Source organism: Podarcis tiliguerta, assembly GCF_965153285.1.
Source record: "Podarcis tiliguerta genome assembly, chromosome: 13".
Taxonomy (NCBI): Eukaryota; Metazoa; Chordata; class Lepidosauria; order Squamata; family Lacertidae; genus Podarcis; species Podarcis tiliguerta.
Window position 1 is genome coordinate 50,026,751 of NC_139546.1, and position 27,802 is coordinate 50,054,552.

A 27,802-nucleotide genomic window follows, 5' to 3' on the forward strand; every position below is an offset into this window, starting at 1 on the left:
CCTGCCCGTACGGGCCAGTCTTGCCAGACTCTAGGGTTGTGCGCTCATCTCACTCTATAGGCCGGGAGCCAGCGCTGTCCGAAGACACTTCCGGGTCACGTGGCCAGCGTGACAAGCTGCATTTGGCGAGCCAGCGCAGCACACGGAACGCCGTTTACCTTCCTGCTGGTAAGCGGTCCCTATTTATCTACTTGCACCCGGGAGTGCTTTCGAACTGCTAGGTTGGCAGGCGCTGGGACCGAGCAACGGGAGCGCACCCCGCCGAGGGATTCGAACCGCCGACCATGCGATTGGCAAGTCCTAGGCGCTGAGGTTTTACCCACAGCGCCACCCGCGTCCCATCATGCCCTGTTACGTGCCCTTTAAATTAAAGACAGAGTGATTAACCTGTGGCACCTGCAGACACAGGCAGATTCCAACACAACAGTCAGCAGCAATGTCATCCAGAAACATTCGGGTTTTCTCCCCATTCCCGGCTTGCAGGTGATTCCGCAAAGGCTGAATGCTTTTTTGTTCCCTTGAGCAAACTCCCCCCCCCCCTCCATGCAAGCTCTTCCATTCTCCTGAGGAGCCGAATCTGATTTGGGCTCATAAATACGAACGCCATCTGGTTGTCACCGAAGTCTGATGCCTTAAAGTGCCTCTGATTACATTTGCATTTTAATGAGCTGATTGGAGCACGAGAGCCTTCTTCTGGGGCCCCCGCGGTGGCAAAGCCCACTTTGCAGTTGCCCCGCCCGTGTCGAGGAGTCTGCTTTTATAATCAAATATTGTGAATAAATTGCCTTTAAAAAGGAAAAAAAACAACAACCTGACTTAAGTCTCTTGTGGTATTTTTGCATGCGAGTGTGTTTTTGCTGCAGAGTGTCAGCTTCCTGGATCACACCCTCAGCGTGCTCTGCTCATGTAAGAGGCCGTTGTTAAGAGGCCCTCGAGGTTTATAGTCCTCATGCAGGAAAACAGTATTGCATGAGGCTCTTGCCGTGAGTTCCAGAGGACAGGGAAACGGAGGGCAACTGGAAGCCTTCTGTTTCTGTGTTGTGCTGTTTTTCAGGTCTGAGCCGCTGAGTCACTTAGGAATTTAGAAATATCAGCACTTGTGGTCAGCTCAGCTGCTGAAAGCCAGGCTGTTTGCACTCTGCAACCTGCCAGGAATTGTCTCTTAAAACTGGAAAAACCGCACGCGATTTGCGGTGCATTGTGTTCTTAAGGTCTGTGTTGACTCTCAAGCAACCAAAGACGGAAGAGGGCTTTTGTCGGGCTGCCCTCTTCAGCTTGCGTCAGGGGGCTCTGAGTGGAAGCGGGGGAGACACCTCTCGCCCCAACAGCTGCAGTGCTCATAGAAACTAGCCTCAGGTAGCGGTTAGGAGGGTGAGCGGAGCACTCCTCTGTTGCTATAGACAGCCTTAGGCAAACCACTTGGGCATAAGATCTCTGCAGCTGCACCAGGTCAGGAGCCCAACCTGTTCTCACGGTGGGCAACCAGGTAACCCCCATGTGAAGCAGATCACCCCTGAAAGCAGGACCTGAGCACAACATCTCTCTCCCCACTTGTGGTTCTCAGCAGCCGGCGTTCAGAGGCCATTTCCCCCTCCAACCCCGAGAGTAAAACCATAGATCACATGGGCCATGGACAGCCTTGTCCTCCACGATTTTGCCCATCCCCTTTTAGAGCCATCCATGGTTTAACCATGCACTATATGAATAAGTTTCTTTCAAGCTTGTTTTCTTCTGCTCTGGAGAGTGGGAGCTGAGCCAAGGGATTAAAGCGACAAGGAAGGAGATTCCGACAGCAAGGAAGAACTTTCAGGCGGCAAGAGCGGTTCGCCGGAGGAACGCTCTCCCTCGGGAGGTGGTGGACTCTCCTCCTTTGGAGGTTTTAAAGCAGGGGTTCGATGGCCCTCCGTTATATGATCCGTTTGGGATTCCTGCATTGCAGCGGCTAGAAGAGGGTTCCTTCCAGCTCTAAAATTCAATGATCTGAATCTTCCAACATTCTACCTCATGATCCCAAGTTCTTGTGCTAATTTTATACACTGGCCCTCTTTATTTTATCACATTTACAGTGATATCTCATGTTGCGTCCGCTTCAGGTTGCATTTTTTCGGGTTGCGGACTGCCGGAATTACTGGAACGAGTTACTTCCGGGTTTCGGCAGAAGCGCTAAATTGCACTTTGCACATGCGCAGGAGCACCGAATCGCAACCCACACATGCACAGACATGGGTTGCGAATGTGCATCCCACACAGATCACGTTCGTAACCCGAGCGCCCACCGTATACCCCTTTTTATCTTCCAAGGATCTCAAGTTGGTTCATGTGGTTCTCTTGCTCCCCATTTCACCCTCGCAGCAACCCTGTGAGGTCAGTTAGGCTAAGAGATGGTAACTAGCCCAAGGTCACCTAGTGAGCTTCATGGCCGAGTAGAAGAAGAAGAAGAAGAGTTTGGATTTGATATCCCGCCTTTCACTTCCCTTCAGGAGTCTCAAAGCGGCTCACATTCTCCTTTCCCTTCCTCCCCCACAACAAACACTCTGTGAGGTGAGTGGGGCTGAGAGACTTCAGAGAAGTGTGACTGGCCCAAGGTCACCCAGCAACTGCAGGTAGAGGAGCGGAGACGCGAACCCGGTTCCCCAGATTACAAGACACTCTTAACCACTACACCACACTGGCTCTCAAGTAAGGAGTAAGGATTCAAACCCTGCTCTCCAAGCTCCTAGGGACCCAGCGATCAACTGCGATCCACCAAAACCTCCCCGGGATCTACCAGTAGATCGCAATCGACCTGTTGGACATCCCTGTCCTAGTCCAATACTCCAACCCAGCCCTGAGAGTAAAACCATAGATCACATGGGCTAGTAGCCATGGACAGCCTGGCCCTCTGTGATTTTGCCCATCCCCTTTTAGAGCCATCCATAGTTTAACTTTGCACTGTATGAATAAGTTTCTTTCAAGCTTGTTTTCTTCTGCTCTGGAGGGTGGGACCTGAGCCAAGGGATTAAAGCGACAAGGAAGGAGATTCTGACAGCAAGGAAGAACTTTCAGGCGGCAAGAGCGGTTCGCCGGAGGAACGGTCTCCCTTGGGAGGTAGTGGACATTCCTCCTCGGGAGGTTTTAAAGCAGAGGTCCGTTATATTATCCGTTTGGGATTCCTGCATTGCAGCGGTCAGGGTTCTTTCCAGTTCTAAAATTCAGTGATCTGTCCTGAACTTTCCAACATTCTACGTTGTGATCCCCTGAATTCTCATGCTAATTTTATATGCTGGCCTTTCTTTCATCACATTTACAGTCATATCTCATGTTGCGTCCGCTTCAGGTTGTGTTTTTTTGGGTTACGGGCTGCCGAAACCCGGAAGTACTGGAACAAGTTACTTCTGGGTTTCGGCAGTCGCGCATGTGCTGAAGCATCAAATCGCAACCCACACGTGCGCAGACACAGGTTGCAAACACTGCGGCTTGCGAACATGCATCCCGCACGGATCATGTTCATAACCCGAGCGTCCAGTGTATACTGTATACCACTTTTTATCTTCCAAGGATCTCAAGTTGGTTCGTGTGGTTCTCTTGCTCCCCATTTCACCCTCGCAGCAACCCTGTGAGGTAAGTTAGGCTAATAATAATAATAATAATAATAATAATAATAATAATAATAATAATAATTTATTATTTGTACCCCGCCCATCTGGCTGGGTTTCCCCAGCCACTCCGGGCAGCTTCCAGAAAGACAAAAAATACACTAAGATGTCACACATTAAAAACTTCCCTGAACAGGGCTGCCTTCAGATGTCTTCTGAATGTCAGATAGTTGTTTATCTCTTTGACATCTGATGGGAGGGCATTCCACAGGGTGGGCGCCACTACCGAGAATGCCCTCTGCCTGGTTCCCTGTAGCTTTGCTTCTTGCAGTGAGGGAACCGCCAGAAGGCCCTCGGAGCTGGACCTCAGCGTCCGGGCAGAACGATGGGGGTGGAGATGCTCCTTCAGGTCTACTAAGAGATGGTAGCTGGCCCAAGGTCACCTAGTGAGTTTCATGGCCGAGTGGGGATTCAGTGATCAACCGCGATCTACCAAAACCTCCGGGGATCTATTAGTAGATTGTGATCCCCCAGTTGGGCATCCCTGTCCTAGTCCAATACTCCGACCCTTATGCCACACCGGCTCTCTAAACTAAAAAGCCCCAGACCTTTTCCCCCAGTCTGTAATATGGGGGTAATACATACTGACCTCCTTTAAAGAAGGCGCAAAGGGCTCTGAGCCAAGCAAATAGAATAATCTGCATGTTCACCCCTTTAGAGAGGAGCATTTCGTGCTGTGGAAACAGGAAGTAACTGTTCCTGCAGTTGATAGAAAGGAAAAGCAGGCCATGTTTCCTGCTGAGATGACAAGCCTACCTTACGTAGACCAGTGAGACAAAGCTGCTCTTTTAAGGTCCAAATCTCTCTCCTTGCTGGCAGCCTCCAGACCATATCTTGCCCAGGAAGTATCACACTCTCCAGCCCTGCAGCTCTTGCCCTTGGTTGACCACAAACTTGACATGAGCCAACAGTGTGACGCGGCAGCTAAAAAAGCCAATGCAATTCTGGGCTGCATCAATAGGAGTATAGCATCTAGATCAAGGGCAGTAATAGTGCCACTGTATTCTGCTCTGGTCAGACCTCACCTAGAGTACAGTGTCCAGTTCTGGGCAACACAGTTCAAGAAGGACACTGACAAACTGGAACGTGTCCAGAGGAGGGCAACCAAAATGGTCAAAGGCCTGGAAACGATGCCTTATGAGGAACGGCTAAGGGAGCTGGGCATGTTTAGCCTGGAGAAGAGGAGGTGAAGGGGTGATATGATAGCCATGTTCAAATATATAAAAGGATGTCACATAGAGGAGGGAGAAAGGTTGTTTTCTGCTGCTCCAGAGAAGCGGACACGGAGCAATGGATCCAAACTACAAGAAAGAAGATTCCACCTAAACATTAGGAAGAACTTCCTGACAGTAAGAGCTGCTCGACAGTGGAATTTGCTGCCAAGGAGTGTGGTGGAGTCTCCTTCTTTGGAGGTCTTTAAGCAGAGGCTTGACAACCATATGTCAGGAGTGCTCTGATGGTGTTTCCTGCTTGGCAGGGGGTTGGACTCGATGGCCCTTGTGGTCTCTTCCAACTCTATGATTCTATGGTGGCTCTCCAGGGTCTTGGGTGGTGGTCTCCAACAGAAGATCCATTTTATTTTATGTTCAGGGAAGTTTTTAATGTGTGACATTTTAGTGTATTTTTGGTCTCTGTGGAAGCCGCCCAGAGTGGCTGGGGAAACCCAACCAGATGGGTGGGGTACAAATAATAAATTATTATTATTATTATTATTATTATGGATGCCATTTTAATACGGATTGGAAATTCAAAGCCCAGGGAGCCAGAACGCCGCGTGCTCAGGCGAAAGGCCAATTTGCTATATACTGTTCTCCCAGTGGCTGTGGATCCTGCATTGCAGGGGGTCAGGCTGGATGACCCCCAGGGGTCCCTTCCCTTGACAATTCTATCACTCTTAACTGTATGCCTGTGGGAAGCAGGCAAACAGCACTTGGGCGCAACAGCTCTCTTCCCCGTTTTGAGTTCCTCCGCAACTTGTTCTCGGAGGCCTTTTCTTCTCCCGAAGACGGCCCTCAAGGCAGTGGAGGTTTAGGATCAGAGTTTTTCCTTCTCTGACATGGGCGACCTTCCCAGGTGGGCAAGCCCCATCTGCCCGTCATTTCCCTCTACAGCAGGTACAGAAACAACTGCCTTCTTGGGCTCCTCCGCTCCATCCGCTGAAGCCGGTCTTTGCACGCAGAGGAAGTCCTTAACTCCCTGAGGGTTTGAAACCCATCGGCTCCCCTCAACTGGTTTAGCCGGCCAGCGGAAACAGTTTCCATGGTGTGGCCTCTGTCGCACGTTGACAGCTTCTAGGAGCTGCAGGTGAGGGCTGATCAATTACAGAGAGGTGGATAGTGGAAGCTAGAAAGGTAAGGATGGAAGGAGTAGCAAGGAGGCCGGCAGGTGTGGCCTGGTGGTTAGAGATTGTCTGTGATGGCCTGGGATTCGGACTCGGAGGCTGAACCTGAGGAATCCCAGCCTGCACAGGATTCCCCGCCTCCAGAACCAGCTGAGCCGGGGCTGGGGCTTGAGCCTGAAGGGTCCTCACCTGTGCTGGATCCTCAGGTGCAGGCACCAGCTGAGTCTGCTCTGGCTCCGGAGGTGATGGAGGACCCATTGCCTGCAGGTGCTCCACTCTCAGCCCCATCAGGGGAAGGTGAGGTTGCCTCTGGGTCCAGTAACCCTCCTGCCTCTCCCGAGCTGCAGAGGCTCAGGGCAGAGAGGCGGAGGGAACTAAGTTCCTGCAGGAGGAGTGCTCGCCTCCAGGCCAGGAGAGGCGAGCCACCTGTGGACCGGGGCTGCCCTATGCCTCGGGGCAGATAAAAGCCAGCTAGCCCCAGTCCCAAGTTGCGGGAGCAACATTGTTGGTAGCCTGTTCCTGTCTGCACCCTGTCCTGCTTTTATGCCGGAGCTCCTGACCTCACCCAACTCCCTGCCTTGGACCCAGCTTCAGCTTTGACGGACAGCCTCCATACTGCACCCTCGACCTCGGACTGGGCTCGGACCTCGCCTCACGGTTAACCCATGGGACCAGCACATTGTCGGAGAGACTGGGGTTTGCCTCCCCATGTGGCCATGAAGCTCATGTCATGGGATCTTGGGGCCGGTTGCTGCCCCCTCAGCCTAGCCCACCTCACAGGGTTGTCGTGAGGCTACAACCAGGAGGGGAAGACCTGTGTGCACCACTCGGTAAAGGCAAGATGTAGTTGTAATAATAATAATAATAATAATAATAATAATAATAATAATAAAGGTAAAGGTACCCCTGCCCGTACGGGCCAGTCTTGACAGACTCTAGGGTTGTGCGCTCATCTCACTCTAGAGGCCGGGAGCCAGCGCTGTCCGCAGACACTTCCGGGTCACGTGGCCAGCGTGACATCGCTGCTCTGGCGAGCCAGAGCCGCACATGGAAACGCCGTTTACCTTCCCGCTAGTAAGCGGTCCCTATTTATCTACTTGCACCTGGGAGTGCTTTCGAACTGCTAGGTTGGCAGGCGCTGGAACCGAACGACGGGAGCGCACCCCGCCGCGGGGATTCGAACCGCCGACCTTTCGATCGGCAAGCCCTAGGCACTGAGGCTTTAACCCACAGCGCCACCCACGTCCCTAATAATAATAATAATAATAATAAATGTTATTTATACCCTGCCCTCCCCAGCCAAGACTGGGCTCAGGGCGGCTAACACCAGGTATAAAAACGATTGAAATACAACTTTAAAAAAAGATTAAAATACAACATTACAATGCAGCCTCACTTCAATAGAAACTCAAAACTTCTTTGGGGATGAAAACATCAAATCTTCACCAAGGCCAACTATCCAGACTGGTCCTACGTGGGCCAGAAAAAAGCCAGGGAAGTCCCCAAATAGGAGTTCCAACACAGAAAAGGAAAGGGGGGAGGGATCAAGTGGATTCCAAGCCAAAGGCCAGGTGGAACAACTCTGTCTTACAGGCCCTACGGAAAGAAATCAGATCCCGCAGGGCCCTGGTCTCATGAGAGAGCATTCCACCACGTGGGAGCCAGTGTTGAAAAGGCCCTGGCTCTGGTTGAGGCCAATCTGACTTCCTTAAGGCCCGGGACCTCTAGGGTGTTGCCATTTATGGACCTTAAGGTCCTCCATGGGGCATATAGGGAGAGGCGGTCCCATAGGTACGAGGGTCCTACCTAGAGGTAGCAAACGAGCTGTGCATGTAACCGAAGGCCTTGCAATGCACCGAGTGCCCTTGAGAGAGAATAAAACCAGGCCTGTACATCCCATTCTCCGCCCCCTTGCTCAGAATCCGGATGCTTTTGCAGGACACCGACAGGAAAATGCCAGCGAGCTCGGCGAGGCAGGCAGGGGTGTGTGTGTCCTGCCTTGCAAGCTTCCAGGCCTCTGCCTGGCTTGGTCGCTGCGAGGAGGCGAGCCCCTTCCCGTCCTGGCAAGTCCTGCTGCAGCCAGCGAGCCGCCAGAGGGCAGAATGGCGGCGAGGCCTCAGCAGAAGGCGAGGGATCCATTTGCACGCAGCTTCTGCTGTGCAAAAACAGAGCTGCCTCGGCTCGCTCTCTGCTAAAAGTCGGCCTTAACATTTGCAGAGTGAAGCCAAGGGGCCGAGCCTCCCTTAAAGGATCCTGCGTGGATCTCGTTGCATGGCACAGGTGACGCTTTGCCTTCTCCGGGGCGTGCGATGGGTTGGGGCTGCTGCGAAATCTTCCCTGTCCTCTGGAGCCAGCCAGTCGTTCCTTTCTCACTCGCCAGCCGCGTCGGCAGAGGTTTGTTTTCTCCGCCTTCCCGCATCCTTACAGTTTCCTGTTTTGTTTTTCAGGTTGTCAGGAAAAGCACACAGGCAGCTGGCAAAACAGCGCAAATATCACCCCCCCCAAAAAAAAACCCCCCACACTTTCCCAAGTCACATTTGCGTGGTCCCATGTGAATCAGGAAGCGAGCTTGTTTCGCATCGCCCGTTCCCGTCTCGCTGGCAGAACAGCACAGTGGCAGAAAAGGGAGGGGTGCGAGGATACCCAAGCTTTGCCAACCTGGTGCCCTCGGGCTGCTTCAGGCTCCCACCTCAGCCCTGGCATGGAGCAGGCCTTTGGAGCTGCTGTCGAAAACACCCCAAGGGCACCCCAGCTGAAGGCAGATCTGCAGTATCTGTTGGGGGTGGCAGAGAGTGGAGCTATTAAATGCCTCCCTCCGACGGGATGCCGGCCAAATTCAGAATGGTGCAAAGTTGGGAGGGACCCTCAAATGTCAGCCATCCAACCCCCCCGCAATGCAGGAATGGGAGCTACAGAATCCCGGACAGAGGGCCACCCAACCTCTGCTTAAAAACCTCCCACGAAGTCAGTGGCGTAGCGTGGGTTGTCAGCACCCGGGGCAAGGCAAGTAATTTGTGCCCCCTAACCTGTGGATTTGCGCCCCCTAACCTGTGGATTTGCGCCCCCTAACCCTAACCCCCAGATGTTGCGCCCAGTGCGGCCGGCCCCCCCTGCACCCCCCACGCTACGCCACTGCACGAAGTAGAGTCCACCTCCAAACCGCTCTTACTGCCCAAAAGTCCTTCCGAATGTTCAGTTGGAATCTCCTTTCTTCTACAGTGGTACCTTGGTACTCGAACGACTTGGTTTCCGAACACTGCACACCCAGAAGTGTTCCGGTTTGCAAACGTTTTTCGGAAGCCGAACTTCCAACGTGGCTTACTCTTCAGTGTATTATGAGCTTACGCTTGAGTGTACCCTGAATGGGGCAACTGTGCCCCTGAAGGACCAGGTGCGCAGCCTGGGAGTCATTCTGGACTCACAGCTGTCCTTGGAGCTGCAGGTTAATTCTGTGTCCAGGGCAGCTGTCTGCCAGCGCCATCTGGTACGCAGGATGAGACCCTCCCTGCCCGCAGACTGTCTTGCCAGAGTGGCACATGTTCTGGTTATCTCTCGCTTGGACTACTGCAATGCGCTCTACGTGGGGCTACCTTTGAAGGTGACCCGGAAACTACAACTAATCCAGAATGCAGCAGCCAGACTGGGGACTGGGAGTGGCCACCGAGACCACATAACACCGGTCTTGAAAGGCTCCCAGTACGTTTCCGAGCACAATTCAAAGTGTTGGTGCTGACCTTTAAAGCCCTAAATGGCCTTATAGGCCCAGTACACCTGAAGGAGCGTCTCCACCCCCATTGTTCAGCCCGGACACTGAGGTCCAGCTCCGAGGGCCTTCTGGTGGTTCCCTCCCTGCGAGAAGCCAAGTCACAGGGAACCAGGCAGGGGGCCGTCTTGGTGGTGGCGCCCGCCCTGTGGAACGCCCTCCCACCAGATGTCAAAGAGAAAAACAACTACCAGACTTAGAAGACGTCCGAAGGCAGCCCTGTTTAGGGAAGCTTTTAATGTTTAATAGACTATTGTATTTTAATATTGTGTTGGAAGCTGCCCAGAGTGGCTGGGGAAACCCAGCCAGATGGGTGGGGTATAAATAATAAATTATTTATTATTATTATTATTATTATTATTATTATTATTATTATTATTATTATTTTATTTTATTGAGTGCAGGAAGCTACTGCAGCCAGTCAGAAGCTGGGCCTTGGTTTTCGAACGGTTTCAGAAGTCAGACTCCTGGAACGGATTTAAGTTCGAGAACCAAGGTACCACTGTAATCTGAATTCGTTGGTTTGGGTCCTACCCTTTGAAGGGAGCTTCTGTCATTTCCTTGTTCAGCACAGGGATGAGAAATTTGTGGCCTGGGTGCTCAGAGTCCGTTTTCGACGTGGCCTTGCCCAGAGTTCCAGATTAATTTATAGACCGTTGGGCTAGGTGGACCCAACCTGACCAAGCCATGCCCAAACTGTGTTCTTACGCTAGAGTGCAGACTTTGCATCCGATGTACCTCACCCCAGCCTTCCTCATCTTACGACTACTTGCATGGCAACTCCCATCAGCCACAATAACATATACGATGCTTGCAGGCAGATCAGGCCAAGGGGACCCCACTCTGGTCCGGCACTGTGTTCTCTCAGTGGCCAGATGCCCGCCAAATGCCCACCAGCGAGACTCGAGCACGTGTGGTGCCTAGAAAGTGGTGTTACTCTGGGGCACACGGCCTTCGAAGCCGCCTAAATGGGTGCCTGTCGCTACCATCTTGTGGGAGGGAGTTCCGCAGTTTAATGCTGTGCGATGATGTCCTTCCTTTCTTGTATTTTCCACCATACAAATTCATGGGGTTCTTATAGCACGAGAGGCCTATTCGTTTTCTCCACACATCTTGGTAGTGGCGTCCGCCCTGTGGAACGTCCCCGCTTCAGATGTGAAGGAAATAAGCAGCTATCCTATCTTTAAAAGACATCTGAAGGCAGCCCTGTATAGGGAAGTTTTTTATATTTAATGCTGTACTGTTTTTAACACTCGATTGGGAGCCGCCCAGAGTGGCTGGGGAAACTCAGCCAGATTGGCGGGGTATAAATAATAAATAATAAATAATAATTATTGTTGTTGTTGTTTAGTCGTTTAGTCGTGCCCGACTCTTCGTGACCCCCTGGGGTATAAATAAAAATTATTATTATTATTATTATTATTATTATTATTATGCCTTCCAAAGTGCAGGCACTGCCTCATTTTCGTACGAAATTCAGAAGCCGTATACGAAAGATTCCAGCGTCGGGATCCTCCCCCCCCCCAACAAAAAATTGCTGGAGGCAGCTACTGACCACTTCCCTCCTGAAGCTGATTTTGGGGGTGCTGTTCCTGCGGGTGGGGGAAGCATGCTGCAGTTTGGGGGTGCTCACTTCAGCGCACCCCACCGTTGCTTCCTCTCCCCACCCTCCGCCTCGCACCCATCAGGAAACGGTCCTGGAATCGGAAGGCTGTTCTCTCCTGCGGTTCTGTTTACAGCAAAGGTGTCTCCTGCTCAGCTGAGCTGACTTCTTTTTCCACCTTCCACCTCTAGGCGGCCTAATGGGTGTCAGATGAACATGTGACACCAATTCCCCCCCCCCCCCCCAATTTCCTGTGTGTGTGTGTGTTGCGGCCGGCCTACGAAGCGAGAAAGCTCCTCTTCCACTTTTGGGGATGCGATAAAAGCAGCGCTGCAAAAGGATGTGTTGCATAGCTGTCAACTTACAGATTTGAAAATAAGGGGCCAGCAGCCTCGAAAATAAGGGATTTTCAGAGCACAGGTATGTTCAACTTCTGAGCCCCTCCGAGCCAAAGGCAGAAAGCCCAGCCAGCAGCCAAACGAAGCCTCAAGCAGTGGTTCCCACAGCGCAGCAACCCGGCAAAGGGGAGGCAGCAAGGAAAACCACTGTCACCTCTCCGCTGGGAAGCGCTGAGCAAAGGCGAGTCCCCAGGCAATGCAGCCGATTTGATCAGCACAAGGCATGCAATCTTCACCCCCCCAGTCGTTCTCAGACTCCTTATTGGGTGAGCAACACAGCCAAGCAACGCAGCTGGAGCCTCCCTCCTCCCTGGCCAGCAGGGAGGGAGGGAGAGGAGCTGCTTCCTCTGAAACCCGGGAAATTTAAGGGACATCATCAATAAGGGACAGCAGCGGGACACAGCGCTGGGATAAGGGACTGTCCCGCCAAATGAGGGACAGTTGACAACTATGATGTGTTGACTCCCTGAAGCAACGTCACAGGGCTTTTGTCCACTTTTGCAGGCAGTCGAGAAGGAGACATTTCTCTAGCATCCTTTCCACCCTCTCAGAGAGGTAGGGGGAAAGACGCCGCACACCTGCTCGGCCCTTGGGTCTCCGGGTCCAAAGGGTTAGACGTTTCCAAGATGAGGAGGTTAAATGTGACGGTCATCTCCAGGCTTGACTACTGTAATTCGCTCTAAGTGGGGCTGCCCTTGAAGCTGTCCCAGAAACTCCAGCGGGTACAGAATGCATATTCACAGGTAGCATATTCACCCAGTGCTTTTCCAGCCGCACTGGCTCCCGGTGGAGTACAGGGTCAGATTCAAGGTGCTGGTTTTGACCTTTAAAGCCCTTCACGGCCTAGGATCCAGATGTGTTGGAATTGCAGAATAATTAAAAGTTATGGGGAAATGATTTCTAATGGAATGAAAAGAATGTTTAAGATAACTTTTGTTAAAAGGCCAGAAGCTTTTTTTACTAGGCCTTTCAGGTTAAGGATTGCCAAAAGGGAAGAAAAAACTCTTTACTGTATATAATCAACAACGGCGGCTAGGATATTGCTATCCCAAAGATGGAAAAGTGAAGAAAGACCTACGAAAGGAGAATGGCAAGAAAAACTGATGGAATACACTAAAATGGCAAAGCTAACAAAAAGGCTTCGAGACAAGGAGAACAGACTGAGAACCCTTTACGACACGCCTACAGAAACAATCTGAAGAAATGGACCCACTAGCAAGTTTCAACTAAACACAATTAACAGAATAAGTACGGAAAATATAATGATGATGCTAAAATGATAAGAGAACAATAATTATTATTGTAAAAACCTTATAAGCAAGTTATAAGCAAGCAGAAGAAGTTAATACGTAAACCCCCCCCCCCCACAAAGTTTAGGGAAATCGTGGCGGGGGAGGGGAAACATGGGAAATGTATTCCCCCCCCCCCTTCGGATGTGCTTGATATTGTGATGATAAAAAATCGTAAAACTCAATAGAAAATCAAACAAAAACCACAGGGTTCGGCATTTCCCTGAACCTGCTTTCTGAGAAGCAGGTGAACCCAATAGCTGTCCCAGCCAAGTCCACTGGCCTTTCCTTAGAAAAGGTAATTGGGTTAAGGGCCTGTTTTCCACCCAGATGTCGAAAAAGCAACGGACGGCGACCTCGTCCAAAGCCTCACCACCACCTTGTCCGTTTGGGACGGGCAGGCGGATTTTAAAGCTGCAGTGCCCTCTCACTGGTGGGCCCTTTGCAAGGTCCCTGCTTCCGGTCCGTCCTCCTGGAGTCTGCTCGAGCCTCGTGCCCCGCCGCGGCTATGTGCTGTCCTTCAGTTGGACGCTGGCGTCCTCGCCCTCTTCGGTCGCGTCGCAGCTGATGTTCTGGGCCGTGATGATGACGATGCTTCCGAGAATGACCCCCGCCCCCATGATGTCAAAGGGCGTGACGGCTTCGCGCAGGACGTAGTACTGGACCGCCAGGGTCACCACCACCTCGGAGTGCAGCACGGCGCACACCAGGGCCGGGTGCGCCTTGGTGACGGCGTAGCTGGCACACAGGAAGGAGACCAACGCCAGAAAGCTGATGGCCGCCACGCAAGTCCAGGTCAGGGGGTCCAGAGGCATGACGGGCTGCTGGAGGAGGAACATGGCCGGGGAGCACACCAGGCTTCCCACCACGCCGAAGAGGAAGGCCACTGTCACCAGCTTGGCCGGGAAGTCCAGGGCCCGGAAGATGACCAGCCCGAGGGCCAGCGCCATCCCTCCCAGGCAGGCCAGGGCGTAGCCGAAGGTGTCGTACAGCTGCGTGCTCTTGTCGAGGTCCAGGAGGTCGGGCACCACCATGATGATCAGGCCCAAGGTGCTGCCCACCAACCCGAACCAGTCGTAGCCCGTCAAGCTGCCATTCTCGATGCACAGCGCCAGCAGGACGGAGCAGATGGTCGACGAGCCCTTGCGGACGGTGGCGGCGTTCCCGCTGGGCACCACCATGAAGGAGCTGTAGGCGCAGCCGATTGAGATGACGTTGATGGAGGCGTGGAGGAGCGTCCGCTGCCGGGCCTCCCGCGGCCCGAAGCAAGGAGCCTTCTGGCAACGAAGGTAGCACGCAAAGAGGAGGTGCAGGATGCAGCGGAAGAGGAGGATCTCCAGCGAAGGGATGCCGGAGGCCTCGTTGGCCATTCGGGTGAAGGGCGCCACGAAGCCGGCCGGGACGCCGCCCCCCAGTAGGGCCACCAGCAGGCCCTTCATGCTTTCTGACAAGCGGTAGCGGTTCCAAAGCGGGCGTCGTGGCGGGGGCGGCGGGGAGCAGGGCGGGGGAGAGAACCGCAGCAGGTCGGCCACGGTCCAGGCCGCGCGGTCGGGGGGCCCCAGGGCAGGTGCCATGGGCAGGAGTGCCAAGGGATTGCTGGGAGCCAGCAGGTACCTGCAGGAGAGGGCGGGGGAAACAAAGGGAGGTTGCAAGTGAGGCCCGGCGTCTCTGTCTCTGCTGCCACCTGTCTGGTTTCTAAACAAGCCCGCCTCGGGGGAGTGTTGTGAAGCCGGAAATAAGTTGCAAGTAAGTAAGGGACGCGGGTGGCGCTGTGGGTTAAACCGCAGAGCCTAGGGCTTGCCGATCAGAAGGTCGGCGGTTCGAATCCCCGTGACGGGATGAGCTCCCGTTGCTTGGTCCCTGCTCCTGCCAACCTAGCAGTTCGAAAGCACACCAGTGCAAGTAGATAAATAGGTACCGCTCCGGCGGGAAGGTAAATGGTGTTTTCGTGCGCTGCTCTGGTTCGCCAGAAGCGGCTTAGTCCTGCTGGCCACATGACCTGGAAGCTGTACACCGGCTCCCTCGGCCAATAAAGCGAGATGAGCGCCGCAACTCCAGAGTCGGTCACGACTGGACCTAATGGTCAGGGGTCCCTTTACCTTTACGGAGAGACTGGGGCTTTTTAAGTGGTAACTTATTTCCCAAGCATCGATTTAGGGTTTTAAGCCAGATTCCCCAGCTTTTAGTCTGATGACTATCCAAACCTGCCTGCTTGTCTACTCAGATGGGCAGCAAGTCTCAGAAATGGAGTCTTAGTTAACCAAGCAGTGGCGTAGCCATGGGGATGGTTGCCCTGGGTGCAAAGATCTTAGGGGCACAAAATTTCCAAAGGAAGAAAGAGAAAATAGTAATAATAACAAAAAAATAGTATGCTCCTCCCTCTCAGACAGAAAATTTCCCAATGTTTGTGCGGGCAGAATGAGGAGTGGATTTGGGCAACAATCGGATGCGAGGGTGCCTTCTGCATGGGCTTTTGATAGATACAGTGGTGCCTCGCAAGACGAAAAGAATCCGTTCCGCGAGTCTCTTCGTCTAGCAGTTTTTTCGTCTTGCGAAGCAACCCTATTAGCGGATTAGCGCTATTAGCGGTTTAGCGGCTATTAGCGGCTATTAAAGGCTTAAGGGATTAGCGGATTAGCTGCTAAAAGGCTATTAGCAGCTTAGTGCCTTAGAAAAAGGGGGTGGGGAGCGAAAAAAACCCCCCAGGAATCGCAAGGCATTTTCGTCTTGCGAAGCAAGCCCATAGGAAATTCGTTTTGCGAAGCACCTCCAAAACGGAAAACCCTTTCGTTTAGCGCGTTTTCCGTCTTGCGAGGCATTCGTCTTGCGGGGCACCACTGTATCTGCTCCCAAACAATCCCTCGTTCTGTTCTCCGCTGTGCCCAATGCTCACAGGTGCTGCGGCCGCCATTTGTGTAGGTCGCGGAGCTATTGCTCCTTTGTTGCAGCCTATTGGCAGGCAGTGCTGAGGATCCTTGCCTTGCCCTGGGCCCAGGCAACCCTGCTATGCCACTGTAACCAAATGTGAAATTAAAACTTTTTATGTAGTAAGGAGAGTTGAGAGGGCCGTTTTCAAATGTTAAGAGCATAAGAACGGCCTTCTGGATCAAGCCAATGACCCCTTCAGTTCAGCATCCTGTTCCCACAGTGGTTATGCTGTGGGAAACCCACAATCAGGATTCGAACACAAGACTCCTCTGCCCTCCTGCGTTTTCCAGCAACTGGCATTCAGAAGCACAGCTGCCTTCAGTTGTGGAGATAGAGCACAGGCACTGTTGCTAGTAGCTCCCAAAAATAGCCTTACTCCTCCAGGAACTTGCCATCACTGCCTCCTGTGGCAGGGAGTTCCACAGTTTAACTGCACCCTGTCTGGGTTTTTGGGATAGGTGGTGGATTCTGCAGCCTGGACCATTGGACCAGCTTTCTCATTTGCTTTCCATCCATGACCCCCCTCCCAATTGTCTGCTATCTGCCCTCTTCCTAAAGGTAAAGGGACCCCTGACCATTAGGTCCAGTCGTGACCGACTCTGGGGTTGCGGTGCTCATCTTGCTTTACTGGCCGAGGGAGCCGGCGTACAGCTTCCGGGTCATGTGGCCAGCAGGACTAAGCCGCTTCTGGCGAACCAGAGCAGCGCACAGAAATGCTGTTTACCTTCCCGCCGGAGCGGTACCTATTTATCTACTTGCACTTTGAGGTGCTTTCGAACTGCTAGGTTGGCAGGAGCAGGGACCAAGCAACGGGAGCTCACCCCTTTGTGGGGATTCGAACCGCCGACCTGATTGGCAAGCCCTGGGCTCTGTGGTTTAACCCACAGCGCCACCTGTGTCCTGCCCTCTTCCTAGTTTCCCCTTATAACCTGTTTTTGTTCTTAATACGAGTTTTCTTTATTCATTCCATTTACATAGCACCTTATCTCAAGGTGGGGTTCATCCCCATTTTATCACAACAGAAACTTCAGATTCATAGAACTGTAAAGTTGGAAGGGACCCCACGAATCATTTAGACGAACCCCGTGCCACATTGTGACATACGTTAGACTGAGAGACGGGAGGCAGGCCCCGTGGTCACCCACTGAGCTTCACAGCCAAGAAGGGTTCAAACCATAGCTGTCAACTTACAGATTTGAAAATAAGGGGGGAGGAGCCTCGAAAATAAGGGATCAGCAGCCAAAATAAGGGATTTTCAGGGCACAGGTATGTTCATCTTCTGAGCCAAAGGCAGAAAGCCCAGCCAGCAGCCAAACGAAGCCTCAAGCGGTGGTTCCCACAGCGCAGCAACCCGGCAAAGGGGATGCAGCAAGGAAAACCACCGTCCCCTCTCCGCTGGGAAGCGCTGAGCAAAGGCGAGTCCCCAAGCAAGGCGGCCGATTTGATCGGCACAAGGCATGCAAGCTCCACCCCCCAGCCGTTCTCAGACTCCTTATTGGGTGAGCAATGCAGCCAAGCAACGCAGCTGGAGCCTCCCTCCTCCCTGGCCAGCAGGGAGGGAGAGGAGCGGCTTCCTTTGAAACCCGGGAAATTTAAGGGACATCATCAATAAGGGACAGCAGCGGGACATGGCGCTGGGATAAGGGACTGTCCCGCCAAATAAGGGACGGTTGACAACTATGGTTCGAACCCTGGTCTCCCAAGCCACAGTCTGACACTCTAACCATTACACCACATACCCAGCGGTTCTCTTTGAAGTCTACCTTTCTTTTCTGGAGCTCAACCACCTGCCTAATAATCCCCACGGCAGCAGTGAGCCAAGGGCATCCCGTGATCTTGCACGGGGCAGGGAATTTCCTACGTAGAAAGCTGCCCAAATCGGACCACAATGGCCCACCCAGCTCAGTGTTGTCCCTGATTTCAGACGGCTTTCACCCCCAGCCTTACCTTGACGTGCCGTCCTAGCCTGAACCCGGGGACTTCTAAATCCAACGCAGGTAAACCAAAGAATCGGAACGCTTCCTCCATGTTTCCTAGGGTCAGGAGTGGGGGTGTGACTATAAGCCACCCCCTTTCTCTCCCACACCGATCTGACCCTACTTCCCCTCCTGCCGTATCTGTCGTCAGGGCGTCTGGGTTCTATGCCCGAGTTCTAGAAGGGTGGGAATCTAGTACTCTGGGTGCCACAAAGTGGGGGGCGAGGGGAGAGAGTCGCTATTTCTGAAGCCCTCTTTCCCCCCCTGACTCGGGGAGCAGGGGATGGAGAAGAAGGAAAGACAAGGAGCCCTCCCCGACTCTCCCAGCCCCCACCTACCTTCACAGCCACCGTACAAACACAACACCGCCTCAGTCGCCTAGCCTGGCTCCCTCACCTGGCAGAAATTGTGATGTCATCCCGCCTGGTTGCGCCACTATGACATCATGCCCTCAGGGCCTCTTCCCCCAGGCTGGATGACACTTCCTAGGCACCTGCAAGGGATGAGCAGGTCTACCCCAAAGGAAGTTATATGGGATGATGGGGGTGGGAATGGTTTTTTCCTCCCCTCCAGGGCTCTGCAACCCAATGCCCTCCAGGTGTTTAAGGCTGCGCTTGCCGGAGGTGTGGGCCAAAATATCTGCAGAGTGCTAGGCTGGGGTTAGCTGTTGGAGAGGCTCTCTAGCAAGAAACCACCTGAGATCGGAGCAGTTAACAGCCCTGAGTTAATTCGCTCCAATTTGTAGGCCTCTGGAATCTGTGCTACTAAGGCCTAGAATATTCAAATGAGGACTAGGTAAAGGTAAAGGGACCCCTGACCATTAGGTCCAGTCGTGATCGACTCTGGGGTTGCGGCGCTCATCTCGCTTTACTGGCCGAGGGAGCCGGCGTACAGCTTCCGGGTCATGTGGCCAGCAGGACTAAGCCGCCTCTGGCAAACCAAAGCAGCGCACGGAAACGCCATTTACCTTCCCGCCGGAGCGGTACCTATTTATCTACTTGCACTTTGACGTGCTTTTGAACTGCTAGGTTGGCAGGAGCAGGGACTGAGCAACGGGAGCTCACCCCGTCGCGGGGATTCGAACCACTGACCTTCTGATCGGCAAGTCCTAGGCTCTGTGGCTTAACCCACAGTGTCATCCGTGTCCCTTCCAAATGAGGACTAGAGTGCCTTAAAACATATGCAGAGCGCCTTTTCAATTGTTAATTGAAATTGTCAATTAATCAATTGTTTTTATACCTGCTGTTAGCCGGCCTGAGCCCGGTCTTGGCTCGGGAGGGCAGAGTATAAATAAATATTATTATTATTATTATTATTATTATTATTATTATTATTATTATTATTTTATTTTGCTCCTCTCTGTTGTTGGCATCTTTCTGTCTCAGAAACAATGGAGTGTGCCTTCAGGGGTGAGGCCAAACTGCTGCATTAGCAGAACTGTAGTGAGCTCTGGGGCACAAGCCTGGGCAGTGTGTGCGGAGGTCCTGGGCTGCTCAGACGACAAGACCCCCCTGATGTGGTCCAAAGCAGAGTAAGAACGTGTCCAGAGCAGGGCAACCAAAATGGTCAAAGGCCTGGAAACGATGCCTTATGAGGAACGGCTAAGGGAGCTGGGCAGGTTTAGCCTGGAGAAGAGGAGGTTAAGGGGTGATATGATAGCCGTGTTCAAATATATCAAAGGATGTCACATAGAGGAGGGAGAAAGGTTGTTTTCTGCTGCTCCAGAGAAGCGGACACGGAGCAATGGATCCAAACTACAAGAAAGAAGATTCCACCTCAACATTAGGAAGAACTTCCTGACAGTAAGAGCTGTTCGACAGTGGAATTTGCTGCCAAGGAGTGTGGTGGAGTCTCCTTCTTTGGAGGTCTTTAAGCAGAGGCTTGACAACCATATGTCAGGAGTGCTCTGATGGTGTTTCCTGCTTGGCAGGGGGTTGGACTCGATGGCCCTGGTGGTCTCTCCCAATTCTCTCTATGATTCTAAGATGTTTGACACCAGCTTGGCTGCAGCAGTTGCTGGAAGGAGGCGTACAAGGCGCCATCCAACCATTTTAGGGACTCCACTCCAGATCTGTGTAGGGCTTAGTCCTGAGACTTTTCTTCTCCCGAAGATATCCTGCAAGGCCAAGGAGGCTGAGGATCAGAGTTTTCCTTCTGAGGTGGGCTTCCTTGCCCCTCACTTCCCTCTACAGCGCATGCAGAAAGTGCTTTTCTGACCCACGCTTGGTCTCGCCCGCTCAATCACAGCTCATGTACAGCTGGGATAAGAATAAAACAAGGATAAGAATAAATCCATGCTTGAGGGTAGATCATTGTGGCATAGTGGTTAGGGTGTCAGACCAGGACCTGGGAGACCCAGGGTTCAAATCACTTGTGGGTCATGACATCAGTGTCTCTCAGTCTGTCCAACCTACTGTTGTCGTGGGGTTATTAAATGGGGAGAGGAGAAACTTGTCCAACACCTTGAGCTTCTTGGATGAAAAAATGTGGGATATATAAATGCAATTAATAATAATAATAATAATAGACTTTGACCTCTCAATTTCCCTTGTCAGACATTTGCACTGTGAGGCTGCAGTTTTATACCTGGGAAGAAGCCCCACTGAATGTTGTGCAGCTGGCTGAGTTTTCCTTGGGGCAGACCCACTGCCCCTATTGATTTCAGTGTGCCCATCTGAGTAGAACTGGCCTTGGATACAGCCCCAAGGGGCCTTATTTGCAGAGGGCTGCCCTAGAGAAGGGGTGGCACCATCCACAAATCCGACTTACTTCCGAGAAAGCCCAATTTTACACTCACCCCCGTTTCTTTTCCTTTGTATGCGCATACGCCAGACGAGAGTTTGTGTCCTCCTGACGCGTGAAGGCGGAAAGGAACTCTGTACATGCTCAGTGGCACCTACTTGCTTCCGAGTAAGCCCCAGTTCACAGTATATTTGCCCCCTCTCCCTCTTGTTGTGTTGGCATCCCCGGGAGAGGTTTATGCCTTGTGGTTAGGCGAAAAGGCACTCTGCACATGATCGGTGACCCCTTCCAGAAACCCTACCTACTTCCGAGCAAGCCCCATTTCACAGGATCTCCAGTCCCGCTCTCCCCTTTATTCCGCTGCTATCCCCGGAGTGCGTTGCGCAAGGGCCAAAAGGCGCTCTGCACATGATCAGAGGCGCCTCCCTTTGCAGGGACCAACGCGGGGAGAGAGAGAGAGGAGAAAACCAGTGTTACGCGTGATTGGAAAGCGCGTGTCTTCTCTTCTCCCACCCCGCACCGCAACCTCCCCAGCCCCGGGATGTAGGCAAGCGCTCCCGACGTGCGCTCTCGCTCGCTGGCTTCTCCTGGGGGGCGTCCCGGGGGCCGGAGGGCTGGCCCGCACCGAGGGCGAAGTTGCGTGCGGCTGCCGTGGCGCCGCCGCTCCGAATCGGCTGAGCCTCTGCGATGATGTCAGAGGGGGAGGCAGCGGCGGCGGCGGCGGCGGGCTGAGCGGAGCGCCGGAGCCAGAGGAGAGCGCGGAGCGGCGGCGGCGAGCGAGGGGAGCGGCGTCCCGTGCCAAGCAGGCTGCGAGCATGAATGGCGGGGCGAGAAGACTCCATCTTGGGCTGCCTCGCCGCGCCGCTGCAGCAGCAGCAGCAGACACGCAGGTAGGGGGCTCGCCGACCCGACGGAGGGAGCCACCCACCGGAGGCGCCCCGGTCCCGTGCGCTCCCCTCCGGGCGCGCAAAACAAGGGCGAGGCTGCCCGCGGGCGCTTGGAGAGGGCCCCAACTGAGCGCCCTTTTCCAAGGCGGCCTAGTCTCCGGGATCGCCAACTGGGGTGGGGTTGGGATCGGTAGGGGATCGTCCCGGGGCCCCGCGGTCTTTGGGGAGGGGGTGTCCAAACGGGGCGCGCGGCGACGCCACTTTTCTCCCCGCGACGCGCGCCCAAGATCGCCGCCGGGGCGCGCCGCCCTCCAGCCAGCTGCGTAATTGGGCATCCGGATCTCCGGAGCTGGGAAGGGGAGGGAGGGGGTCCGTGCCAGTCCCGGGAAAGAACCGAGGGACACCCCCCCAAAAAAAACACACCCAGCCACCCAAGAAAGGGAAAGTTTTTCCCTCCTGCCAGGGCGGGGGTTCTAGAACTCTCCAGGCGCTCGGAAAGAGGTCGGCCCGGGGATTTAGGAAGGGGGGTGCGGAGAGCCTGCTTGGCTGGGTGTTATTTTTTTGGGGAGGGGAGGGGTGTAGCGAAAGAGGAGGCGAAGCTGCGCATTTAGCATCCTCGCCACGGATTGCATGTTTCGATCTCTCTCTTTTGGAGGGGGGCGGGGGGGGGAGTGGACGGGAGACCTTGAAGAGACCCCCCTCCCCAAACACCTATTCCGGAAATGACCCCTGGGCGATCCGGGATATTTTTGGGACCCCTGGGTCGAAAAGTCGGGCCTGTGGTGGTGGATGATCTGGCTTCCTTAATTTTAATTCTGGAAGCAACCCTGATATGGATATAGATATATAGCTAATAAGGATTCCGCGGCTTTCCTGGAGCCATCCTATACATTGGATCTGGGATCCTAGCGCGCGGAGCTGCGCGCTTGCGGAGGCGAGCGGCGGCGGGTGCCTCCGGCGGCTTTGGGCGATTCTCTTTGGGTCCTGGGATCGCGCTAGGCTCGCGCACTCCTGTGCTGCTCATGGGTTAACAGAGAGGCGATGGATCTCAGCGGGGGATCCTTTTTTGGAAGTGTTCGGGCGACCTGGATATTTGGGGTTAGAAAAGGGATCTCTTCTTGCATGTTTTCCATGGCAGCAGAAATACAAAAAAAAATTGGGAAAGGGCGAGTTTTGAAGAGCATCTGTGTTTAGGTATGGGGATGGGCAGCCTCAAACGACACCCCCCACTCCAACATGAAGGGCAGCGGGGAGGGGGTGGGGAGAGGCTGTGAGGGTGACCTCATTAGGAGATGGGATCCTACTCTCTTCATCTCTTCGCCTGGTCTCCTCCTCCTCGGCTCTCTCTTCCGCAAGGGAACCCTGAGGGTTAATGTGGCCGAAGCTCTGGTTGTTTTCCTGACCTAGCGGCGCTCATCCCATGCCCCAAACAGTGCAGGTTTGGCGCACCTCAGAAGTTTGCCTCCCACCGATCGCCCACAGCGGCTGTGGCCCCTTCTTTTCAGGCGCTGAGCACCCTGCCTCACGTACATGCCCATGTGCCGCTTCTCAGACCTGCCAGTCTGGTGCCTCCCGGATGTTTTGGACGACGGTTCCCACCAGCCCCATCGCTGCCCTTAAACGCCCAGAGGGCACCAGGTTGGCAGAGCCTGCCTTAGATGCCAGCGATCCCTGCATTGCAGGAGGTTGGGCTCGAAGACCCTCAGGGGGGTCCCTTCCGAGCCTACCACTCGATGGAAAAACCCATTGTCTGTTAATGGCACAGGCTCCTTCCTTCGTAATCTCCTGTTTATTTACCTCCAAAAGACTTGGATGTGCGTGTTGCTATCTGCTGCCGTTCCTCACGACAACTTCGCCACACGCCTGCCAGAACCTTGTGTGCACCACAGACCCTTTTCTGTTTCCTGTTATCCCCTCTCGCTTCGCCTGCCTTTCTTGTACGTGCCTCAGACCTGTTTCCCCTATATCCCTTTCTCCCTATATCGAATTTCTCTCGGTGTCTTAACTCCTGCGACGGGGACATAAATAAGTGCCAAATCCTAAACAGAAACCTCCGAGCCACACAGGACATTTTTCTAGGCCTGAGGCAGAAAATCCACACTGGGTGTCACGCCAAACCTAGCTAACATCGTCATCCTGTTGTTGTTTAGTCGTTCAGTTGTGTCCGACTCTTCGTGACCCCATGGACCAGAGCACGCCAGGCACTCCTGTCTTCAACAGGAGTGAATCGTCATCCTACATTCACATTATTAATTGATTTATATCCCATCTTTCCTCCAAGGTGGCATCCCCTCCCTTTTGTCCTCACAACAACCTTGTCAGGTAGGCTAGCCCGAGAGCCCGGAACTGTCCCAAGGTCACCCAGCCTTGCGACTGAGTAGAGAGTTGAACCCTGCGTCTCTAACCACTATACCTCACTGCAGGGATGTCTGGCTTGTGTGAGGGCCCTGCTGTTTGCAGCCGGCTTAGGGCAAGGCTGCCGGCCTGCCATTTGTTCCTCCTCAGCCAAAAACACAGGACCGGCACACTTCCATATGCTGTCATGCCCTCCTCAGCCGGGGTTGGGGAAAATAATTCACATTTTTGGTGACCGATTTCAGCTTTCAGCGGGAAGTAAAGTGGGAGGGAAGATCAGGGTCGCATCCAGATTCCTTTTAGCGGCGCCGTTACGAAACCCTGAGGCTGGGGATTTTCCCCCTCTCAAACTGGCTTTAATAACCCCATATCCCTTAGGCCATCTTTGCAACGTTATTTCCACACACACGGCCACATCTTGCACGCAAGCTTGCACATAAACACACAAAATTCTTCCCCTCTCAAATCTCCTCTCTGCCACCGAACACACCCTCTCGACACGCCCCCCTGCCCTCGTTCTCACACGTTTATTTCACTTGTTTATTCCTTTTTTCCACCCCACCTCGCCTTCCAAGGAGCTCAAGAGCGTGGTCCTTCACGTCCCCAGTTTATTCACCCCTGCAAGGTAGGGTAGGCTGAGAGAGGCAGTGGTTGCCCCAAGGTCGCTTCGTGGCTGTGGGTAGCAGGGGGAAAAGTATTTGAACCCAAGCCTCTTAGCCCGACACTCTATAACCCAGACTTCCTCAACCTGGGCCCTCCAGATGTTTTGGGACTACAACTCCCATGATCCCTAGCTAGCAGGACCCGTGGTCAGGGATGATGGGAATTGTAGTCTCAAAACATCTGGAGGGCCAAGGCTGAGCAAGCTTGCTCTAACCACTGCACCGCACTGTTTGTAAGCATCGTCCTCATCCGCATTCCCCTCTCATCGGCACCCTCTCCTGCCCCAATCCCTTAACGCTCTTCTCCGCCCCTGTTCGATGCCCCTGCCTGCACCCAACGCTTTCCCCTCTCACGACCTGGCTGTCTCTTTCGCACCCGGGGCTCCGCGCAGGTGGAGAGCGAGGGGCCCTCAAACGCACGGGCGCATGAGGTGACGCGTATGAGGATGCGTGTTCCCTCTTGATCCCGTAAGAGCAGCCCTCTGCGCAGGCATGGGAGAACTTGGCTGTGAGCGGATGTCCGAATTGAGCGCATAGCCCAGAGGCTTGTTTTGTTTTCTGGGTGCGCAGAGCTCTTTGGTGCGCACATGCTTACGAACGACGGTGTGTGCGTTTGCTGCGGAGACCCCCCAGCTTCTGTGTTTGTCTGTGAGCTTTTGAAGGGTCTGCGATGCGACGGGGGAAGATTGCGTGCAAATCTACACCCCCCCCATTAAAAAAAAGCACTTCGGGTTAGCTTCTTATCGGCAAAGGGTAGAAAGCAGCTGCTTGCTTTTCCTTCGGTCGAAGGGACCTGTTTTTAAGATGCATGTTGTTGAGGATTTTTTTCTGGGGGAAGCGTGTGGCCCCTGCAGCCCTGCTCCCGGCCCGAGTGTGGCCCACTCCCCGGAGGACTGCAGGGCTGGTGCAGGCCAAGCAGCAAGGCAAGGTTTGCCAAAGCCAGGCAGCTCGGTCGTGAAGCTGGCTGGGTGACCTTGGGCCCGTCTCTCGCTCTCAGGCCAGCCTGTCTCTCAGGGTCGTGGCGAGGATGTCACGGCGAAGAGCTGTCCGTGCCAGCTTGAGCTCTTTGAAGGAAAGGTGGGATCTAGAGGCAATGAATCGCAGATTTCCAGAGTTGGAAGGGACCCCTGAGGGTCATCTAGACCAACCCGCTGCAATGCAGGACATTTTGGCCCAGCGTGAGGCTCGAACCCACAATCCTGAGATTAAGAGTCTCGTGCTGAACCGACTGAGCTATCGCAGGACAGAAAATAAACAGACATGACGCAGCCCCTTTTCAGCCCTTTGGGTTCAATGCGTTTTGGACCTTTTAACATTAAAAAACCCCAATCCTTTTAAAACAGGGGAAGGTATGCTTTAAAAATAAAGAACCGTGCTATAATTCTCACGAAAATGTTGCTGAACCAAATGGATGCACAGGTGAGGTAGGTCACTGTTATCGCTCTTCCCCGCCCGCCCCCATTTTCCAGGTGGGAGGACTGAGGACTGAGAGAGAACGGTTGGCCTCTGAGTTCACGGAAGAGGCGAGATTTGAACCCAGGACCTGCTGATCGTAGCTCAGTCGGTCACTTAGCCACTACACTGGGGGAAGGATAATAATAATAATAATAATAATAATAATAATAATAATAATAATATATTATTTATACCCTGCCCATCTGGCTGAGTTTCCCCAGCCACTCTGGGTGGCTCCCAATCGAGTGTTAAAAACAATACAGCATTAAATATTAAAAACTTCCCTAAACAGGGCTGCCTTCAGATGTCTTTTAAAGAGAAGATAGCTGCTTATTTCTTTCACATCTGAAGGGAGGGCGTTCCACAGGGTGGGCACCACCACCGAGAAGGCCCTCTGCCTGGTTCCCTGTAACCTCACTTCTCGCAATGAGGGAGCCAATGTAGATCTCTCAGGACCGGTGTTACGTGGTCCCAGTGGCCACTCCCAGTCACCAGTCTAGCTGCCACATTCCGGATTAATTGCAGTTTCCGGGTCACCTTCAAAGGTAGCCCCACGTAGAGCACATGGCAGTAGTCCAAGCAGGAGATAACCAGAGCATGCACCACTCTGGCCAGACCGTCCGCAGGCAGGGAGGGTCTCATCCTGCGCACCAGATGGAGCTGGCAGACAGCTGCCCTGGACGCAGAACTGACCTGTGTCTCCATGGACAGCTGTGAGTCCAGAATGGCTCCCAGGCTGCGCACCTGGTCCTTCGGGGGCACAGTTGCCCCATTCAGGACCAGGGAGTCCCCCACACCTGCCCGCCTCCTGTCCCCGAAAAACAGTACTTCTGTCTTGTCAGGATTCAACCTCAAAGTGTTTTTAACACTTGATTGGAAGCCGCCCAGAGTGGCTGGGGAAACTCAGCCAGATAGAATGGGTGCCAAGCAAGCTGGCCTGGCGAGGGGCGTGGCCTGGAGAAAGGGGGAGTGGCCTGGGAGCGTTTTGTGGGCCACATAGGAGGAATTGGAGGGCCGCATTGCTCTCTCATTTCCACATACGATCTGTTTTAATACCAGTATTTTGGAGCAAAACAAGGCCTAAACCCAGATTAGGGAACCCGGCTGGTTAGTGTGTGAATATTTCTGTAGGGAGAATAGGCCGGGTACCACAAGATTTGCCCGTGGTTTCTGTTTTACACGGAGGGGCCCCTGCGTGGCCGGCCAGCAGCCATCTTGTCCCGGTGCCAGCCCTGGCGGAGGGCATTTCCAGGGGACACGGGGCCTGGGCTGGGCTATGTTTTCCCTGGAGCGCTTCCAGCCTCCTTCTGATCTCCATTGTTAGGGCTGGCTTCTTGTTGTTTTTCTCCTCGGCCGTCGGTTTCATGCTGCCTCGCTGCTGTGTGCGGCCGGCCGGCCTCCCCCTTCCCTGCTTGTTTGCTAGCTAGCAGAAACACGCTCTGCCTCTCTCTCCGAAAAGGTCATTCTTCCAGGCAAAGCATCCCAGCCGGGGTGTGTGTGTGTCTTCCAGGCCTTCGCTCAAAACCGAAACCTTGCAAGACAGGCTCCTAGGACAGGAGTCAGCAACGTTTTTCAGCCGGGGGCCGGTCCACCGTCCCTCGGACCTTGTGGGGGGCCGGAATATATTTTGGTGGGGAGGAAATGAACACATTCCTATGCCCCACAAATATCCCAGAGATGCATTTTAAATAAAAGGACATGTTCTACTCGTGTCGAAACACCAGGCAGGCCCCACAAATAACCCAGAGATGCATTTTAAATAAAAGGA

General features: G+C 53.6%; 2 protein-coding genes across 3 annotated transcripts in view; one reads left to right on the forward strand and one right to left on the reverse strand.

Annotated features, from left to right (window-relative positions):
* Positions 1-13,022: 13,022 nt before the first annotated feature.
* Positions 13,023-18,722, reverse strand: LOC310663049 (solute carrier family 35 member G3-like). Of its 2 annotated transcripts, none has more exons than XM_083410613.1 (2): positions 18,272-18,722; positions 13,023-14,643 (listed from the first exon to the last, which is right to left on the reverse strand). In XM_083410613.1, the coding sequence occupies exon 2, from the start codon at positions 14,601-14,603 to the stop codon at positions 13,536-13,538; it is 1,068 nt and encodes a 355-aa protein (XP_083266739.1). In that variant the 5' UTR covers positions 14,604-14,643; positions 18,272-18,722; the 3' UTR covers positions 13,023-13,535. The 2 variants fall into 2 exon arrangements, with proteins under 2 accessions (XP_083266739.1, XP_083266738.1); XM_083410612.1 differs by lacking the exon at positions 18,272-18,722 and adding an exon at positions 17,905-18,124 and having other exon boundaries at positions 13,137-14,643.
* Positions 18,723-21,402: 2,680 nt separating this feature from the next.
* ZBTB4 (zinc finger and BTB domain containing 4) overlaps positions 21,403-27,802 on the forward strand; it is a 33,255-nt gene continuing 26,855 nt past the window's right edge. Inside the window, exon 1 of the mRNA XM_083410057.1 lies at positions 21,403-21,565. The gene's annotated coding sequence lies outside the window, so the exon portion shown is untranslated. The remainder of the gene's footprint in view (positions 21,566-27,802) is intronic.